This window comes from Lissotriton helveticus, chromosome 1_1 (assembly GCF_964261635.1).
Source record: "Lissotriton helveticus chromosome 1_1, aLisHel1.1, whole genome shotgun sequence".
NCBI lineage: Eukaryota > Metazoa > Chordata > Amphibia > Caudata > Salamandridae > Lissotriton > Lissotriton helveticus.
This window is the reverse complement of record NC_136057.1, coordinates 1009279077-1009300528: the sequence shown is the minus strand read 5'-3', so window position 1 is coordinate 1009300528 and position 21452 is coordinate 1009279077. Positions and strand designations below refer to the sequence as shown.

Here is a 21452-nt window from a genome sequence, read left to right as displayed (position 1 = left end):
TCCTAGACCATTTCGTGTCCACGTGGCTGCGGAGACAAGCTGCACCTCATCGCCTGTTTGCACCCGACATTGCCTGGTTCCATCCTGGTTCCTCGCCAGTCACTGGCCAGTGACTTCTGAACATTGTCCCCTCTGCTTTCAGGTCTTCACATCTTCGATCCACCCTTGGATCACACCGGACACTTCTCGCCTGGACGCCTGCAGCAACACACTTTGGCACCTATGCACCCGCTTCCTGTGGGTGAGGTAACTTACTAACGCCGGTGTTCTTACACTGGTACACACCTCTAGTGCCTAACTCTAAAGTTTGGTAGTACTAGTCCAGTCGGAAGACTCCTTTTACAGTAACTTTGTAACTTTTACGCACCATTGACTTTGCATTGGTGCATGCGTGCACTTTAAGCACTGCACCCGAGTCCCACGGGCCTTTCCCGACTTCTTCACTGTTAGTCCCGAACAGCTCCAGCGATTCCCCAGGCCCTAGGCCTATATCCTTTCGGATTGGTGGTTCTTATACCACTATTTTAGTATATGGTTTAAGTGGCCCCTAGGGCTCATCCATATTGTGCAACTTTTGTGTATTTAAACTGTGTTTTGTTTTAACGCATTTGCTTCTGTGCTCATAAAGAGTATAGGGGATATTTGTAGTAAATAAATATATATATATTTTCAATACATATCTGTGTAGTGTCCTTTCATTTGGTATTCAAGGGGATTGTGTATGGTAAAACAGCTTGCTTCACATGCCTTTACAGAGTTTAGCCTAAGACTGCTTTGTCCACGCTACTAGGATAGCTGGTCTATAAGGTTGACTTACAACCAATCATCATAAGGGTTTCTTGGCATGGTACAAGGTGATCACTAGAACTAGTGAGCATCATATACCAGGCCAACTTCTCACATTGGTGAGCAGCGGTTGGGATTTGAGCTTGCTGTTGTTTTACCATTACAATCTTTGAGAGTATCATTTGAAAGATCATACAGGTACCTGTTAGGTACATATAAAACAAGACTAGTATACTTAAGTTCTACTGAACTTAGTTGTTGTAGAGGATAGGGAGTAGCACACCCTGACTACAACTACTAGATAGGTTTAGTAGGTAAACACCAGTGTAGGTAGATTGCAACATATCCACCCACACTAGAGCAATGTCTGGAGCAGAGGGGTCCACTGGACCTGTCCCTGTTGAGAGTGACCCTCCAAGGGCACCATCCAAATTTGCTATGTTAAACTTTAAAGAAATGAGGCAGCTGTGTACCTTAAGAGGTCTCAAGACGGGTCCAGCCCCTACCACAGCACACCTCAGAGAGCTTTTAGACCAGTCTGAAGCTCTAAAGACCTCTAAAGCAGACCCCACAGGGAATGTTGAAGGAGGCTCTCCCACAGAAGATGATAATACTGACACCCCTGTCCCTGTTGTCAAGATAGATGAGGAAGACCAGAACACTGGAGATACTCAGCCTGAGGATGAGGAAGAGGAAGAGGAGGAGGGAGAAAGTGCTTCTGATGATGAGAGACTTAGTCAGGTGCCAGTCAGGAGACTTAGCCAGGCTAACTTAAGCCAATTTGGGACTGAGTCAGGGTCCAACCCACTCAGACCCCCAAGTGGACTTAACCAGGAGCAAAGGAGGAGGAGGAATCACTCAGGTGAATCCAACACCTCCCAAGCTTCTAGAGGTTCTCATGGTCACTCCAGAAGGGGGTTGACTAGCCCTCAGAGAAGGGAACATGAGGCCAAAATGAGAGAGGCTGAGCTTAGGATCCAGAAGCAAGAACTAGAAGTTGCCCTGGCCAAAGAGAAACTTGCTAGAGCAAGACAGCCTAGAGAGGGTGGATTAGGATCCACTGGTGGCAGCACTATCCCTAAGGATAAAGACAGGTCCTATGACAATAGAAACCTGAGTAAGATTGTGCCCCCCTACAAAGCTGGGGATGACATCCACAAATGGATGACTGCACTTGAGAGAGCCTGCAGAGTACAGCAGATCCCTCAGGAGCAGTGGGCAGCAATCTTGTGGCTCTCCTTTGAAGGCAGAGGCCGAGACAGACTCCTCACAGTTAGTGATGGGGATTCTAGAAACTACCTAGTCCTAAAGAGCGCTCTGATAGATGGGTTGGGTTTAACCACTGAGAGGTACAGGTTAATGTTCAGAGAAACCCAGAAGACACAGACTCAGGACTGGTCTGAATTTGTTGAATGTGCCACTAAGGCTCTGGAGGGCTGGTTGCTGGGAAGTAAGGTTACAGACTATACAGGATTGTATAATTTGATGATGAGAGAGCAAATCTTAAATAATTGTCAAAACCAGCTTCTACATCAGCACCTGGTGGACTCTGATCTGACCTCTCCACAAGAATTGGGTAAGAGGGCAGACAAATGGGTCAGAACCAGGATCAGGCCTAAGAACCAGGGTGGTGACCAAAAGAAAGAGACTACCAAGCCTCAAGAGAAAGGTGGGGATAAAACCAAAGAGAAGACTTCCCCAGGGCCCCAAAACTCCAAGGATGGGGGTGGGTCCCAAGACACTTCCTCTACACAGAAAAAGCCTTACTGCCATGCCTGTAAACAGGTTGGCCATTGGAAAACAGACAGCTGTTGTCCAAAGAATAGTAATAAGGAAAACATACCTCCAGGTAAAGCTCCAACACCTCCTGTCAGTGTTAGCAGTGGTCCCCCAGGTGGTGGGAGCACCCCCAAGAATTTGGGTGGGTTTACCTTTGGAACACAGGTAGACTCTGGCCTAACCAGGTCCCCAACTGATCTTGTCTATGAGACTGGCATGGGGTTTGCCAATTTCACTGATTGTCCAAATACTTTGAGCAAGTATAGACAAGAACCCCTCAGCAATGGTTTGAAAGTTGAGGCCTACAGAGACACAGGGGCTAGTATCACCATGGTGACTGAGAATCTAGTCCCCTCTAGGCAACTTTTACCTGGTGCCACATACCAGGTGACAAACATTGATGGAGTTCAGAAAAATCATCCCATAGCAGTGGTAAATCTCAGCTGGGGAGGAGTCACTGGCCCAAAGAGAGTGGCAGTGTCCTCAAACTTGCCTGTAGATTGTCTACTGGGGAATGATTAGGAAATCTCAGCCTGGGCTGAGGTTGAACAACAAACCCATTCTAAAATGGTAAATCTCCATGGAAAGGTTAGTGGGGCTGTGCTGGCCACAGCCCCAATACAAGATGTCCTTCCTGAAAAGGTTGGTAGGGCTGAGCAAATCTCATCCCCATCTTCAGTAGAAATTCTTCCTGAGAAAGTTAGCAGAGCTGTTATGGTAACAGCCCATACCCAAACTGAGTCCCTTACTGAAAAGGTTGGTGGGGCTGTGATGGCCACAGCCCAAACTCAAACTGATTCATGTGTTGTGAAGCCTGAAACTATGGATCACTCCACACAAACAGAGAGCATTGAGGAGGAAGAGAAATCTCCCTCCCACCAGACATTAGGAAAGGATCAGCCTCCTCAGGGAACTGATCTTACCCCTTGTGAAGAAACTGCCCCAGAGGTAGTCAGGCATAGCCTGGAAGAGCCCCTGAGGTCAGTGGACCCTTCCAAGGTGTGACCCAGTGTGGAGCAGGTAACCTGCCCCTCTCTACCTTGCCTCAGCCAGCCCAGGGCTGCAGAGGACAAGAAAGTCAGTGAGCCCCAAAGGGCCCCCTGTCAAATAAAGCACCCCCATCAGCAGATTAGGGGCACCAAAGCTAGCAGCCCTAGCAAGGTGAAAACTTTAAAAACTTATGAGGGATCCCCCTTAAAACTAGTTAGGGACCTCCCCCAAATGGACACTGTTGGGCACTGCCAAACCTGGGACCCCAAGGCCCCAAACCTGACCTGTCCCTCCAGTAAGCTAACAGAAGGGACCCAGCCTCCAGCTTTAGGCAGCCAGAGGTTGACCCTGAGAGCACAGTGCAACTCAGTCAAGGAAAGAAAGGCCTACAGGGTGGATAGTGATTGGAGTCCTACAGAGGAATCTCACTTCAGTACTCCACCTCAACACCAGCCTTTCACTTTGCCAAAACACACCACAGGTGTATTTTGTCCCTATGGTGGAGACCCTCAGATACCCTTAGGGTGAGGGATTGCTTAGTGGACCATGAGACAGGGGGTAACCAAGCCAGAGCTGGTACTTCCTTATATGGCCACTTAGGCAATATAGGCTTACCTGGTCAAGGATAGCCTTATCTCCTTTCGTTTGGGGGGGGGGGTTGTGTAGGAAGGTGGATATCTGACTATGGTAACCCCCAAACTTTTTGCCTAGTGTTTAGCTGGTTTTTTCTTAGTTGGCCTGGGATCCTGCTATTCAGGGCCCCAGGCGAATTGCTCTCTCCTTAAAATGGACTCCATGTACCTTAGGTACATACACAATTGGAACTGGTTCACCTTATTGGCCCCTGTAACAGTGTACCCCAGGTACCCAGGGCATAGGTGTTTCCAAGGCCTACCAGGGGCTGCAGCATGTATTATGCCACCCCTGGCCTGGCCTCCATATTTGACACAACTGGCTGATCACTCAGCTGTGGTAAGTCGGTGTAATCACCCCTTACTTAGGTATAGTATATCTATATCTAACCTAAAATGGACACATATGTTCCTATCAGCCACTCCTATGGAAGGCCTCATCAATCCTGGAGGCAGAGTGCTTGGAAATATGTGAGATGGTACTCTAGCATGAGCTGAGCCTGTCTGCAGCTTTCGGAACCACGTCCTTTAGCTGTTCCATGATTCTGCCATACCATATACTCTTAAGTGCATTATGAACCTCGCGGTTAAATGCTATCTTTGGTTTGGCTTTATCAAAACATGTCGAGTAAGGTGTCATACGAATTGGAATACTACCCCCTCGCCAGTTCTGGCGACGGGGGTAGCATTCCACCCTTCTAGAGGGACACGACATGTACATAACCTGAACCCCGGTTAAAATTAAACTAGAGCCTCAGCATCACAAAATGGATGCTGCCACCACAGACACAAGTCTGACCTCCTGCTGCTGGGAGTCATTCCAGCGAGGGAGGCTTGGACAAAGGGTTTCCTGCCTTGGGATGTGCTAGCACCACCCCAGACAGGATTTTGTGTATTGGGTAGGACAGGGCTGTATAGAATGAGACATGCCTGGGGCACACAAGGTGTCCCTGTGCATAGGCCAGTTGAAACCGGTCCTGGGGCTCTCCAGCCCCAGTCCTGGCGCGAAACTGGACAAAGGAAAGGGGGTGTAACCACCCCCCTTCCTGGTCCCACCCAGAGGAGGGACCTAGCAGGTAATCCGGCCCCTAGTTTTGGAATAAGAGTAGGAGCTGTGTCCCAAGACTTCAGATCATCCTGAACTCGACTTGAAACTAAGAAGAAAACTGGACTTCGACATTCTGCTGCACAGAAGACTGAAGAGAATCTCCGTTGTGGCCAAGGAGTGACCACCCTGTGAATACAGGCACCAACCAGCAACTCGACGTCTGCTTTGCCACTGCCTCCCGCCGGAGCCGGAGCCCAGAGCCCGACAAGACCTGGATTCCCAGACATCTCACAGCCCGATCCACAGTCCCTGAAAAGAAGAGACCCGTGGAGGCATCGAGAGACGTGGGACTGGCCATCTTGAAAGACCCCCGAGAAGCTGACTGCGCAGCACCCGAGGCCCCCTCGATGCTGTGCTTTGGGGTTTGAGAAGCCCCACCACCGAGCAGCATCTGCATCGAAGATCAGCCCCCCAGCATCTCCATGATCTGCGTGGGGCCCTTTTGCACTTTGCCACTCGACGTGTCATCCCGGTCACTTGCCACACGGCTAGTGGCCATCTTGGCGAGGATATCTACGATCTACACCGCTGGTCTGGTTGCTCCAGACTGGCCCTTGCTCCCCTGAGAAGGAGCCCCCGCTCTGACCTTGCTGGTCCGAGTAAAAAGCTTTTTCCACTTCCTGCGTGGCTTGCATTAGCCAAGGCCTGTTTGCTCCAATGAAGTTGCCGACACCGCCATCAGCTAGAGCGTTCGTGGGACAGCTCTTGATCGACTCCTCGACGTCCTAGACCTCTTCGTGTCCACGTGGCTGCGGAGACAAGCTGCACCTCATCGCCTGTTTGCACCCAACATTGCCTGGTTCCATCCTGGTTCCTCGCCAGTCACTGGCCAGTGACTTCTGAACATTGTCCCCTCTGCTTTCAGGTCTTCACATCTTCGATCCACCCTTGGATCACACCGGACACTTCTCGCCTGGACGCCTGCAGCATCTTCATCCTCAGGCACCATCAGACTGCGTGACGAAACCCGACACACTTTGGCACCTATGCACCCGCTTCCTGTGGGTGAGGTAACTTACTAACGCCGGTGTTCTTACACTGGTACACACCTCTAGTGCCTAACTCTAAAGTTTGGTAGTCCTTGTCCAGTCGGAAGACTCCTTTTACAGTAACTTTGTAACTTTTACGCACCATTGACTTTGCATTGGTGCATGCGTGCACTTTAAGCACTGCACCCGAGTCCCGCGGGCCTTTCCCGACTTCTTCACTGTTAGTCCCGAACAGCTCCAGCGATTCCCCAGGCCCTAGGCCTATTTCCTTTCAGATTGGTGGTTCTTATACCACTATTTTAGTATATGGTTTAAGTGGCCCCTAGGGCTCATCCATATTGTGCAACTTTTGTGTATTTTAACTGTGTTTTGTTTTAACGCATTTGCTTCTGTGCTCATAAAGAGTATAGGGGATATTTGTAGTAAATAAATATATATATATTTTCAATATATTTCTGTGTAGTGTCTTTTCATTTGGTATTCAAGGGGATTGTGTATGGTAAAACAGCTTGCTTCACATGCCTTTACAGAGTTTAGCCTAAGACTGCTTTGTCCACGCTACTAGGATAGCTGGTCTATAAGGTTGACTTACAACCAATCATCATAAGGGTTACTTGGCATGGTACAAGGTGATCACTAGAACTAGTGAGCATCATATACCAGGCCAACTTCTCACACTGTGCATTTGGACAACATATGCATCAAAATATGGGAACTGAGCCGACTCATATAATCATAATATGTTGGCCAAATTCCTGGCTAGCTCACAGTGCGCTATCTGGACCCCCAAACCTGACAGGGTACCAGCTGGTATTTGCAACCTCAGAACATGACCACTCTAATCCCCCCCAAGGAAATTGTGGAAACAGATCGACTCTTTAGTTGTTACCTCAGGCATGCCCAAAGGGAGACACAAGAAATACAGAAATTGCCATTTCAAACATTTATTGAAGTTGGATTCTTGAGTAAAATACGTGAGCAGCAATTATTAGAAGGAAACAGAGCATTGTTACTAGCATTACAAGAATGGTGAAAAAGATTAATAATGCAATCATTATAATTATTGCAGTGATTATATGAATATATATCAGAATGATACCTTTACCTAACACTACCCACTACTTATAATAGAGAGCATAATGTGACTGCGTTCTGCTAGATCGCTTGGAGGAGCCTAACTCACTGTTTAACTCTGTCTCATTGATCAGGAAGACAGTCTGTTGTAGAACAGGTCACAGTCCTTAGCAGGATAGTGATGGAAGCCAGCAAGGCTGGTAATCAGTCACTGGTGAACGTTCAGGATAATCCATGGAAGTGCTCCTCTGGCAAGCTAAGCACAGAAGTAGTTTATATAATAAAAATTGGCTCCATTGGGCCTGGGTCTGAGGTCCATTGCTGGTGTTATTGTTTGTCTTTTTGGTTCAGATCTGTCTTGTAACAGACAACACAATGAAAGGGCAGCATGCTCAGTGTACTTTATCCTTGAACAGAATGTACATTGTCAATATATAAAGCTTAAAATTAAAATTAAATGTGCTTGCATGTATTACACTTTCTGGGTACGTTATCATTTACAGCCAAAATATGTAAAAAGTCACTGTCAAGTTTAAACGTGAACTTGTAAAAATGGAAGCTTTTGTGCACCGTCCTGTTGAAACACACAACATGTTGCATTCTGATATCAAATACAACAAGCCTCAAATACTCAAGTTTCTTCTCATCAAATGTACCATTATCATAAAATTGCATCGTAGCCTCATGTCATTCTTGAATCCACAGTCATGTATATAAAAAACATGATTCTGCAGAATCTCATTTGCAGTACTTCCCTACGGAGGAGGGGCTTTCCCACCACTGAACGATTTCTAGATTTTGCTGTATATGCAACCATTTCTGATTCAGCCAAACGATCACAATACATGTGATGAATCACAATACAATTTTAAAACAAAAAACTTTAAACATGATGCACAATATGAACAAATAAACCTTTCTCTGAATACGGGAAGGGAATAATGAAGAACACCACTGAAAGGGATATATTATCTCACAATACTTTTTACATGATCTATAAGCTAAGTTTATCAACAGGCGATTCAAACCCAACAAACCTCACACACAGAAAAAATGTCACAATTCCTATAGTACTCATTCACAGCTAGACTAGTAAGGATCTTATAAACTTCAAACTTAAAGTGACTCTTGCACCACACATTATTCAACTGACACCTTTATATGTAATTGGAGTTCTACATAAATCCAATATCTTTCAATAGATTTTATAAAATATGAATCTAATACACATTACAATGACGCACAATATTTCAATGCATCACAACTTTGCTTGTAGCACATGAACAAAAAAAAAACACAATGACAAACACACACATCTAAATTAGGCATTATTTTGTAATTTTTAAAAACTTGCTTACTTAAGTATGACCTAAAAAATCCTAAGCCCTAATTTATGGTGTTTTTTCGTAGGGCAGTGCAGCAAGTCACTTTGCTGCGTTGCCTTATGTTAAAGTGAGAGGGCATGAATGTAAGTATTTATCAAATGTTGTGCTTTCTTGTCCTTTCCCCCTGCACTGGTGCCGTTTTGGAAAGCTAGCATCAATGCAGGCACCCTTGCACCAGGGTGCAAGGGTGTCTGTGCCGTCGGCAGGAATGTTTAAGTGCAGGAAGGTGCACCTTCCTGCACAGAAACTATCCATAGGGGTGCTTTCCTCTTTCTATGTGTGCTGTATTTTGCAGCAACAAATCAAGGCTCTCCTAAATCTGCCCCCTGGTGAGCTAAATGCTTTTCACTACATTAAAGTCAGGAATGGCTGAAGGTGTTGCAAATGAATGTGGCTACTTGCCAAGCAGTATTGAACCCTATGAATTTGTGTGTGCTGTTTTGGAAAAGATCAATTGATGCCACACCCAAATCAAAGCAGGTCAGAACTTCACAACTCAATGAAAGCGCTCGTCATCTACACTGTCATTTGGGAATACCTAATAGGAGATTTAGAGAATAAAATGCGAGGATTTTTGTCAAGGAGTTTTAGGAGGGCGTAAGCTGAAATAATGCAATTTTATCATAAGGAAGAGAGAGTTTTCCTACTAGATTGGGGATGTTGGCATGTATCAAGGGCCGTATAAAAATGAATACCAATTAAAAAAGAGAAGACATAATTAGATTATGGAAATCAGAAGTAAAGTGGTATCCTGAAATGTGTTTCAAATTGCAGAGAGAAAAGTCAAAATGAAATATACACCTCTATGACCGCACTACAATATCTCTCAACTAGAAAACATAATGAAATAAATCAAACAAATTTACAGAACAGTGTAAGGGATGGACAATGGGAAACGTAGCTCAGGGGAGTAGCTGTCGAGCTTCAAGGCAGCAGTTGTACTGTGGGTGGAGAGTGAAACTGAGATTCAGCTATCGTCCCACAAAGCACATACACCCCTGTGTTTTGGACGCTAATATGCAAGGATTGTATTGCATTTTCCTTTGTTTTAGTCAATTACAAAAGTTTAGAAGTTGAATTCACAGCAAATGCCCTCAGTGAATGATGTAAGGTCTTCCTGTTCTTACTTGAACTCCCTTCATTGGCTCCAATTTCTGGGTGGACATAAACTCCTGTCACTGTCAGGAGAGTCATCCCGTCAAGTCCCTTGAAAAAGCAGACACAGCACTTAATGAACTTAAGGTCTGATTTAGATCTCAGCGGACATGTTACTCAGTCACAACGGTGACATATATCCTGTCCAACGAAATATAAATTCCATAGGTTATAATGGGATTTATATGTAAAATGATGTGATATCCATCACTGTTGTGACGAAGTAACCTGTTTGCCGAGATCTAAATCAGACCCTTTGTTCTTTAATTCTATAGGATTATTGTTAAAGGTAGCACTCCTAATTGAATGGTGCTGGCCTCGCAATCCCAGGCTATAGTGTGGTAATTATCCAAGGATAATTTCTTGTACCTTCAATGTGGAAAGTGCATGCTTCCTATATTATACCTTGCTCCATCCTCCCCTGTTATACTGCAGAGGTGCTGGTCTTCCTGTGGGTTCTGCCACCACAAACTTGTTCTACGTGCTTTACGTGCAACACACGTAAAACAATAAGATTCAGATTTGGTCTTGTTACATCATAGTCTGGCCTGTGATGATATCATTGATCAATATATTCTACAACGAGTCAACAGAAATCTAATAATCAAACGGCTGATGCTGTGTTCAATGGTACATATGCATTAACTATACCTTTCTCAAGACAGTTAGTTTACTATACACCTGCTACAGTTATGCTCCCATCAGCATTAAACAGTAAAGTCAGCCCTTAGGAATGCTCCCCAGCATAGAACAACTAAAGAAATATAATATTTTAATAAAGCACTGATCTTCACATGTTTATACAATCACAGCAACCAACCCATTTTATCCCCCTAGTCTTAATTACCTTAATTACCATTTTTTCTACTGCTGGACTCCTAAATCAAGGCCTGTACCCTTATAAGCCCTAATATTATACAGAATACAATTATCCGTAATTACGTTTACAATATTAACTAAGTTCAATTATGACACAGACAATAATCACCAATGTCATATTAAGCAGATAATGTAACAGTGTCCCATTATTTTGGAGCTTTCTAAAGAAATCAGGTCTTAAATCTATAATCTACCTCAAATCTGGGTTCACCAATATATATCCTACAGGAAAACATGTGATCAATAAAGTTGAAGTACATCTGTAGATACACAACGTTCGTCATATATTTAAATTATAACTCTCACCCATTATCAAATCGTACCCCTCTGTTTAAGTTCCAAAACGATGGTCGTGCTCTTCCAGTATGCTTCAACCACAAATGTTGCAAATTGAGCACTAAACATTTTTTTGTAATTAGAAACCTTGCATTAGTCATTTGTGTTTCTCTTACAATTCATATATCTGGTGTCTGTTTATTTAATCTGATGTTTTTGTATGCAATCACTACCTCTATATTGAACCGACACTCTAAAAATAGGCTGTGGGTGTGTGAAGGACCCTCTGTGTAAGACCCTGGCTCCTAATTTTCACAGGGCTCGTATATCTCCTATGAGTTAACACAGCTATACTAAAATTGGAGAACCTTCGGTTACTAATTCATACGACCCCTCATACATGTACAAAGACACCAACATAACTCATTTCATGAACTCAGTTAGTCTCCTTGTAAGAAGAGATACATCTACCACGCAGATCTGGGCCCCAGTTTTAACTTGCAAGAACCATTCTCCTTTCACCTTTCAAAAGAATGCTCTTCTGTCTCACAGGCGGGTGGGTTCCTCATACTGATAGCGCAGCTTTTCAAAAATCAAATGTAAGTCTATTATATATAGCTTTAACTTATATATATATATATTATTGTGGTATACCTGACCACAAGAAACATTCGCAATTAGCACATACTAGGTTTAAGAAAATTCAAGGCAGAGGTGAATCTTCAACACTTTCAGAGATATGAAGCAACTGGGCTCCCGTGCCTTCAATATATACTTTCAACATTATGCACTCACATCCTGCACACTTGTGTTACGCTCAAGATTAAAGTTTCCGCCCTGAAAAAGCCCATGGGGCAGATTTATGTGGGACTTGTGCCACTTTTGTGCCGCCGTTGCAACACTTCTGTGACGCAGCGGCGGCGCAAACACTGCGCCACGTTGCGACATACTTATATCGTAACGCATCTATGAAGATGCTTCACGGTGTAAGGCCATGCGCCACATGAAACCTGTGTCAGGTTTCATGTGGGCGTTTCCACGCAGGGGGGACGTGCCGTTGCAGAAACGCCCCTGAAAAGTGACTCAGTGAAATCTATAAGATTTCACTGAGTCACTTTACCAACGCTGATTCGTCAAAACCTTGCGCCTGCTTGAAGCAGGCGTAAGGCTTGACGCACCACGTTACAGATAGGGCAAGTTGGAAAAGTACTGGAGTTGCATGCCGTACGCAACACAACTTCAGCACTGCACCAACTTCGCACCCTAGTTGCGACACGCATCTGTTTATTCCTGCGCCATGGTGCGTCGCATTGTAAATGCGGCGCATCATGGGTGGCGCAAGGATAAACTTGAGTGCCATATCTTTCCTGGGTCCATCTCTGCTGATTTGCAGAGATGCGTCAGGCAACATAAAACTGCTCTAATCATGGCGAAACATTTAAAAAGGGGAGTTCTATAAACAGGATGTTGCCATCTTAACAGAATGAATACACAATGGACACAAATGAAACTGAGCACAAAATGCTAATATACTGACTAAATATTCGCACCTATCACTACCATCTTCAACATATAACGTTGCCACGTTGGGCATCTTATTTGAGGATTATTGCCATCCCAGGTTAAAAATGGGCATCTGTATGAAAACCAACCACTGTCATCTCAGGTACAAACAGACACATTATTGGTTGATTTGTTTGTGAAACATTCTCAAACTATAACTCTCATAAAATTCTTACTCATAAGGCTCTAATGAATTTTACCTTTATCTAGTGGGCTTACTCCATCCATTACATCTAATAACAAAATGCTGTACTGTAGAAGCTACACTGTCCTGGTAGAGTAAAGATGAAAAAAAGAAACAGAGGCAGACAAAGAAAGGCAGAATGCGAAAAACAAACTGAACAGAGATCAGGCTTATTTAAAACTCTAACAAAATGGCTTGAAAATTAGCTCTATGCCACACGGGCAAATAGAAGAAATGGGCAGATAGATCACAGAAAGTGAGAGACAGAATATGGAGAGAACAGAAAAAGTAATGCAGGAAGCACAGAAATGGGATAGAAAACAGGATGAGAGCGAGGGAACAGTAAAGGTGCATGGACTGTGCATGTATGTGCCTGCTATATACCAGTACGGGAAACATCCTTTACATCGCGGTGATTACACCGCAATGCATTTAGAACGCTGCCATTACAACGCAAGCGTTACATCGACTTGCACTGGAGGGTGCTATAACCTAAGGAATAGTAAGATTTACTATTCCAACACCTTCCCTACTATACGTAGACTGGTGTTGGAATAGTAAATCTTACTACTCCTAAGTCCAGCGCCCTCAAGCAAAAGTCGTTGGAACGACTTGCGTTGTAAAAACTGCGATGTTACATAACGCAATCTTTTTGATCGCATTATAACATCACATATTCTACAAGTACATGTATTTGTGTCCTTGTGTGCATGGACTTTTTTGCATTTGTCTGTATGCTTTGTAGGTGCGTATGCTTTGTAGGTGCCTGTTTATCCGCAGTTGTTTGCGCGTTTTTGAGCAAGCAACATTGGCATGTGTACCTGTGAATGTGTTCGTAGGTGACTGCGAACCCAACCTACATGTTTGTATGCCTGTGTGTCTGTACGTCATTAACTATTCAATTTTGGCCTACGTCTGTTAGTAGTTGTCTATGTTTCTCCTGGTTTTTGCACAAAAAAATGAAATGGATTTTTATGCGTGATAAAATCAGATGTCTTGGCACTGTCAGTGCTTTTTGGAATCCTGGTTAAACATTCAGAGTCAACTGGTTGGTCAGATGTTCTCGTAGAACATGAGAAATATTATTTTTCAATATTTGTACTCTCTCCTTCACTGTGTTTTCAACACAGCTGTGCGTGTTCTCATCATCATTTAAATCCTTCAGTACTTCTTGTAGCAGTTGAATGAGCCATGTCATTTTGTATTGATTCGATCCACTTGAAAGCAGTCCCTTTACTTTCTCTTCTGTGTATCGAAGCACCTCTTCATCCTCTGCGATTCTGGTCACAATCTTCAAATCGGGTCGATCGCTCTTAAGTTTTTTTATGTTTATTATTCCATCATGCCCAAAAAAGTTCATACACAAGCTGAAAAAAACAAATATGCATCACGTTGATGTAAGTGAATGAAAAACCAATTGACTGCAAATTTTCAATTACATGTGTAATCAATTAATAGATGTTTAGAAATTTTACACATACTCTACAAACCTATCTACTGTTTATATGCTATGCCATGCATGTGAAAGGAAAATGTTACTTACCCTGTAAGCATCTGTTCATGGCATATGGTGCTGTAGCTGCACATGCCCTGCATACTCCTACCATCTAGTTTTGGCTTGGATATGTGCAACTTGTTTTTTTCTTTGAAGAGGTCTTTCGACTCACAATGTATAGTGACTCTTCCTATGACTGGTAATACGCATGGGCATCGTCTCCATTGTTAAATTGCTTTTCCGCACTGCGGGTAAGGATGAAAAGGGAGCATAGAAAGCAGAAGGTGACCATGCAAAAGAACAAAAATGAAAGGCATCTCTATCAACTGGAGGCTTTCAGGGAGGAGGTTGTACGAATGAAAATCTATAGGACTACATGCTATGAACAGATGCTTAGGTGGTAAGTAACCTTTTCCATTCGTGGCATGTGCAGCTGTAGATACACATGCTCGGCATAGACTGTAAAGCGGTTCTCTCCTAAGTGGAGGCTAGCCGGAGGGTGTTGTAGAGCACTGGAAAACTGTACGTAACACAGCCTGGCAAACGTTAGCTTGTTGCCATGCAAAAACATCTAGACAGTAGTGCTTAGGGAAAGTGTGTGGAGTGGACCTAGAAACTGCTTTTACACATGTTAGCTATGGGAATGTTACCAAGGAAAGCCACGAAGGCCTCTCTTTTTTGCAGGTAGAGTGGGGTCTGGGTGGGGCAGCCAATTGCCTCTTGGCTTTAGCATAGCAAGTCTAAATGCATTTGACCAGCCACCTGCCTATGCCCGTTTTAAATAGAGCATGGCCTTTGTATGGTTTAGTGAATGGGACAAAGAGTCTACATCTATTGTGTGAAACTTCCTCCCTACCATAGAGTCTCGATGTGAAAAGACCACAGTCAGTTCAATAATATGGTTAAGGTGGAAGGAAGTTACCATCTTAGGCAGAAACTCTGGATTAGTTCTAAGGACAACTCTATCATTGTGCACATGGAAGAAGGGTTTACTCAAGGGTAAGAGTTTGAACTTCACTCACTCGACAGGAAGACGTTATCGCAACTAGAAAGGCCACCTTCCAAAAGAGAAACTGTAGGGGGCACACATGAAGGGTCTCAAAACGAGGGCCCATGAGTCAAATTGGGATAGTGTTGAGGTTCCAGACAGGGACTGGTGTACCCTAGGTGGAATCATCTGTTTAAGTCCCTCCATAAAGGGACTTTGAAAAAGGAAGAATGTTCCTCATTTGCAGCTAAGTGGAGATGGACAGATGTGTAGGCGAGGCCCAACGTCTGCAGATGAAAAAGGTAGAAAACTATGTCTTGGACCACTGGTTTTAAAGGGTCAATGTTTTTCCGAAAGCAGCAATGCACAAACCCTTTCCATTTAGCCATATAGCAGGGGCGCGTAGTGGGTCTGGGGGCCTCTTTAAAGATGGACGTACATTCCTGAGGCAGAACGAGGTAGCCAAATTCTAAGACTTCAGGAAACAAATCACAAGATTGAGCTGCCTGGAGTTCGAGTGCCTGACTATGCCCTGGTTCTGAGAGAGAAGTTCTGGCTGGGTGGCCAGCTTCTCACTCATGGTAAGGTAGGGACAGGTGAAGAAGGGTGGTGAACAAGAGTTGCCTGGCGCACGTGGGAGCCACAAGGATGAGAGTGAGGGGTGTTTGCCGAAGGTTCCAGACCTCATATGAAAAGAGTGGTAGAGGAGAAAAAGTATAGGCAAATATCCCTGACCAGTTCATCTATAGTGCATTGCAATGGACTGTGGGTGTGGGAACCTGGAGGCTAAGCTTTGGCATCTGGTGGTGGCAAAAAGTATGTAAGAGAACCCCCAAGTGATGTAGGTATAGGAATAGGAGTAGTCGGTGGAGTTACCACTTGTGGACTTGTTGCCACCTCCTACTGAACAGATCGCAAAATTGGTGTTTACTCCCGGTAGGTACTCTGCCAATAAATGGATCATGTGGTAGACTGTCCACTTCCAAATGACCAGTGCTAACGCTGACCGCTGATGTGGGTGTATGCTGCCTCGTTTCAGGAGGTAATACATGGTGGTCACATTGTCTGTTCTGATGAAGACAACCTTGTGTTGTAGGTGGCAGAATAAAGCGTTGAGACTTAACTGGATGACCAGTAGTTACAAGTATAGTAAAGGAAACAATAGTCCTGAACCAATACTTAATAATCAACAGAGTAATCGAAAATGGTACTACTATTCTCTAATAGAAGCCACTATTAAGTCAGCTCACAATAACAAGTAACTAATACATAACCAAAAAGTGTGTGCACCAACCCAAACATCGCAAAACAATTTTTCAAGAAAATGGGCATGTCATTTTTATTTTACATATATATACAAACAGCACAGTAAAACATCATCACATGATTCAGGAGAGTCAAAGAAAAAGAGGGAGAGGGTTGCTCCAGAAGGAACGTGAAATAATTTGGTGCTCAAGTGTAAAGAGATTTAGAACAGGAAAAAGTTTCCAACAGAGAAAATGGCATATATTTACATAGTTCAACATAAGCCTGGTAATTAATGACCAGTCAACAGCAACCTGGCCTGATATAATACTACATGTATTTTAGTCATACATATATTTTCCAAAAGTTAGAGAGATAAATCTTTTTAGGCGAAAGGTCCTTCAGTTTTTGCAACTTGATTAACTTTTTGCCCCTAAACAATCTGCACCAAACTTTGGGGAAACAGCATTCAAACCCACCACTTTTAGCGTGGGAAATCTGGTGCAGACTGGTGAAATGGTGAAATGACTCAACAATCTTAAGGTGGGTTCCAAAAGTTATCACGTTCCACTTTAACATTGGTTTCACCATATCAAACTTTAGTCGAGGTAAACTCTGAAACTGCTAAATGAAATCTCACCTAATCTGAATGGTACCTCCTTCATTCAAAACCTTATCTTGGTTTGGTGATTTGTCTTCTGGCTGTTGTTGAAACATCATGTAATATAGTTAAATGATATTGGCAACTTAAATTGTATTGTGTTCTGTTAGCGAATATGCGTTGTAGATTTTTGCAAAATCTTCTTGTGCAATCGATACATTCAGAATTGTTTTGTGGTTTTGAATTTAACATAAACACACTTGATAATCTAGAAACCCAAATGTAACTGTCCACAATGCAAGGTCAAGTGTTGTGCATTTTGTAAAAAATTTGTCAGTAAGTGATGGCTGATATAATCGGAACAGTGGATACCTGTGCATTGCAATTGATTACATTTTAAAACTCCTTTATATACATACATACACGTGCACAAACACATATATATATATATATATATATATGTATGTATATACACACACACACACATACATTGCACACATAGACACACTAAGATCCAAACATACATACAACACCAAAACCGCAGACACACACACACACATACAAACTCACACCAATGAGGTCATTTTCACATACACAAAAGTATATACGCACATTAAGTAGGGCACAATCGAAAACAAAACAAGCACACCATGGAGCTCAGCTACACAAGTCTCTCTCTCATACACACACATATCAGGAAACAGGGCTGGTGGTATTGAAAACATCTTGGAACATCTAGATACAGGATGTAATATAATTATAAACAATAGTACGGTTTAGCGTGCCAGGTGCGAAACATTTAGCTGCAATTAGTCCTCACATTACGGTGCTAATTTGCATATATAATTGCCTAATGATCAATGGATTCGGCGGAGTTAGATACATAATGAGCGCTGTTCAAAGTGCTTAATGCTGGTAAAGAAGAGTATTCCGCCCAGTCTGCTACAGGCTTCCATATTTCAATTCCCTTTCTTTTTGCCTTGCGGCCCCTGCGCCTGTATATGGCCTTTTCTAAGTTAAAGTAGCCAGCAGCCGCGCCACCCATTGCTGCATCAACAGGGCGGGGTGGTGTCGGATATAGCCAGGCCGAAGCGATGCACAACCTGTACAACGCCATTGCAATAATTAACAATGCCCCTCCTTTTTTTCCCTTTAAGGTCGATATTCCCAGCAAGATCGCCGGCGCATCCAGCTCCACCTGCAGGTTCTCATTAAAAAATCCCTTTATATCACTGATCAGGGGTTCCAACTTGTTACATGTTGCAAACATATGAGTTATGTCCGCCTTATGGAGAGAGCAGCGCGGGCAATAGGCTGCCTTTCCATCACTCCATTTCGCTATTCTATTTGGAGTATAATAAAGCCCAAAACATGTCTTGTAAAATTGAACTTGCAGATTGGCCGGTATTAAAATTGCCTGGGCGCTTAGAAATATCTTTTGGAAAGTGGCCCGAGATCTCTAGTCTTTCTTGCCATTTATTGGAGCATAATTCCATATCCTCTTTGGAGCCCTCATTCAGTAGCTTATAGTCCCAATTCTGGGTAGGGTGATTATATCCACCAGTTCCCTTCTCCATGACTGGTCCACCTTTTCCCCTTTCTTAAGTAGAAAATCCCTAGTCAGCAGGTATTTGAAGAAATCCCTATGTGTAAGGCCGGATTTACATGTCAATTCCCTGTATGATCTAATTCCCTCATGGGAATAAAAGCAACCTATCTGTTTGATACCGGCTTCAAACCAGGACTTAAAGGGTATATCATTGAAAATATCTGGAGTGGGATAATTCACCCTCCCTAATCCATTTAAACGCCGTATTGCTCCACAGATTTTAAAAGCCGTTAGTAATGGCTTGAATCGGACTCTTTTGTAGTACCCATAGCTTAATTGGTGCCAAAGGCATCCCCAAGCATCATGGCCAATCAGAAGTTCCCAAGGGGTAGGAAATGTAGCTTGTATTGTACTACTGTCGATACTCAGGAGTGTGGTAAGATGTGTGAGTGAGGTTGCCCCCAATATAGCTTCAAGTTAGGTAGGGCCAAGCCTCCACGCTCCCTTGGTAGTGATAACAATTTAAAAGCTCTTCTTGGCCGTGAGTAAGACCATATAAATTGTGCAAAAATATTTTCACATTTTTTAAACAAAAAAATGAAAGAAATTTTAAAATGTAAAATAATTTAAGACCAGCGGTATTGCTCCAAAAAAAAGATAACAATTTAAGGAACTATATCATTTTAATTATATTAGTTCTGCTAATGAGAGATAGGTGTAGGTAGTCTAGTTTTTTGCACTTTCCTGGTCTCCTTCGTGCAGCTCCAAGTTTTCCTTAACCACCTGGTCCAGATCCGAGTTAATCTTAACTTCCAGATAGTTTTCCTTCTTTACCACCCGGCTATCATTAAAAGGGGTGAATTCATAGACAACTGTTTGGGTTTTCTCCTGGTTCAGGGCGTAGCCAGAAAGTAAGCCATATTTTCTTGCCTCCTCTTCTATTGCCCACATAACTTGTTCTGGGTGTGGAGTTACTATGGCTATATCATCCGCATAGGCCTGGACTTTACTCTGATTGTATCTCATTATCGGGGGCATGTTATGTGGTGCTGCAAGCTGTTTAAGGAAGGGATCTATGTACAAAGCAAATAAGAGGGGTGAGCAAGGGCACCCCTGCGGACTCCCCCTTGTGATTTTCAAAGGTTGGGTCATTTTGCTGTTTATAAGTACACTTGCTTCTGGATCGGTATACAAGGATTGTGCAGCTCTTAAGAACTTGTTCCCAATCACTTTCTTTTGCATTGTTGCCCATAAGAAAGACAATGAGACCCCATCAAAGGCCTTTTCGGCATCGAACAAGTTGGCTGTGATCGGGTCTCCAGACACTTGATTTACATTGAAAAGGGTAATGACCCTTCGAATATGCACTACAGTTCCTTTTCCAGGTATAAAGCAATATTGTACCTCATATACCATCTTACTAATGACATGTGAGAGTTGTGTGATTAATAATTTAGAGTAGATTTTAAAGTCTCCATTGATTAACGTTAAAGAGCAGTAGGAGCCCAGCTCCTGAACAGGTTTATCTTTTTTGGGGAGGCTATTATTTTTGCCAGCACACAGGTTCTTGGTGGTGCCACCCCTTCTGCTGTCTGTAGGAACACATATATCAGAATTTCTTTAAGTATGTCTTCTATTACATCCCATTTCTATTGGGGATTCCAGTGCCTCCCTCTCCTCTTGTGACAAAACCTCCATCTCACAGGCATCTAAGTATTGGCTTATTTGGCTTGCCGCATCCCCCTCCCCCTCTATCCGCCTCCTCCATATACAATGATTAATAAAACCTAAGAAAGGCTGCCCTATATCCCTAGGCTCTGTTACCTTATCCAACACAGGATCATTTATAGACAAGATTTAGCTGTGGATCACCTCTAGCCTTGTTCTAACAGCTAACAAATGATTCACCTTCTCCCCCCATTCATTCCCCTCCTCCCTGTGAACTAGTGCTTTATCTATAGCTTTCCTTAATAGTTCCCTTGTATTTCTGTCTTTGCTAGGGCCACATCATAGTGTGCTTTCTCCATCAGCCTGGACTAGTTTCAGAAGCCTAATGTTCCACAGATTTTTTCCTTTTTTATTTTCCTGCATGAATACATTATTGTCTCGCGTCCCACTCCTGCTTTTAATCTGTCCCACTTTATTTATAACAAGGTAACCCAACCAGTTAGCTGTGGACCGTGGGTAGATACTATTATTCAAGAACAAGGGTCCTTAGCATTTTAGATAAAACAAACAAGATAGAATATAGGCCATACTTGGAGACTATATTTTGTCACTGTCCAGCCGGACAGTAAGTTTTATTTTTCAACAATGTAATTCTTGTGAAAAGGATAACCAGGCACAATCCTGTACCACAAAACAGAGGAACACAAGAAACTGAAGAATTAAAAAAATTTAGAATAAAAGAGAACAGGCAAAAGAAAGAGCAAATGTTGGCCACTTGTCAAATCAGTGTTACATTCAAGGTATGCCAACCAACTGCCAAAACACAACAAATTATACACAATGGTTTAGGTTGTGAAGGCAATCTATATAGTCGACGTTTCGATCCCTAGTGCTCAATTAATTGGGACCATCATCAGGACTGACAAATTTACATTATTTGCCTGTCAGTATGTATTGTTTTAACGCCTGTAGGGAAATATAAGGAGGAAAAAGGCGAAAGAGAGAACTGTTTTAGAATTTCAAAACATTTTCTGTTTTTTACAAAAAGGGGAGAAAAGTGTTCATTAGACCTGAATTCTCATAGATCACACATGATAACATAACTC

The 21452-nt window shown here is 43.1% G+C and overlaps 1 protein-coding gene across 1 annotated transcript in view; it reads right to left on the bottom strand.

Moving 5' to 3' along the window:
* Positions 1-13683: 13683 nt before the first annotated feature.
* The window catches only part of LOC144820014 (protein NLRC3-like), a 548927-nt gene continuing 541158 nt past the window's right edge, over positions 13684-21452 (bottom strand). The window contains exon 9 of the mRNA XM_078677678.1: positions 13684-14167. Within this exon, the coding sequence (XP_078533804.1) occupies positions 13828-14167 (340 nt within the window). The 3' untranslated portion in view covers positions 13684-13827. The remainder of the gene's footprint in view (positions 14168-21452) is intronic.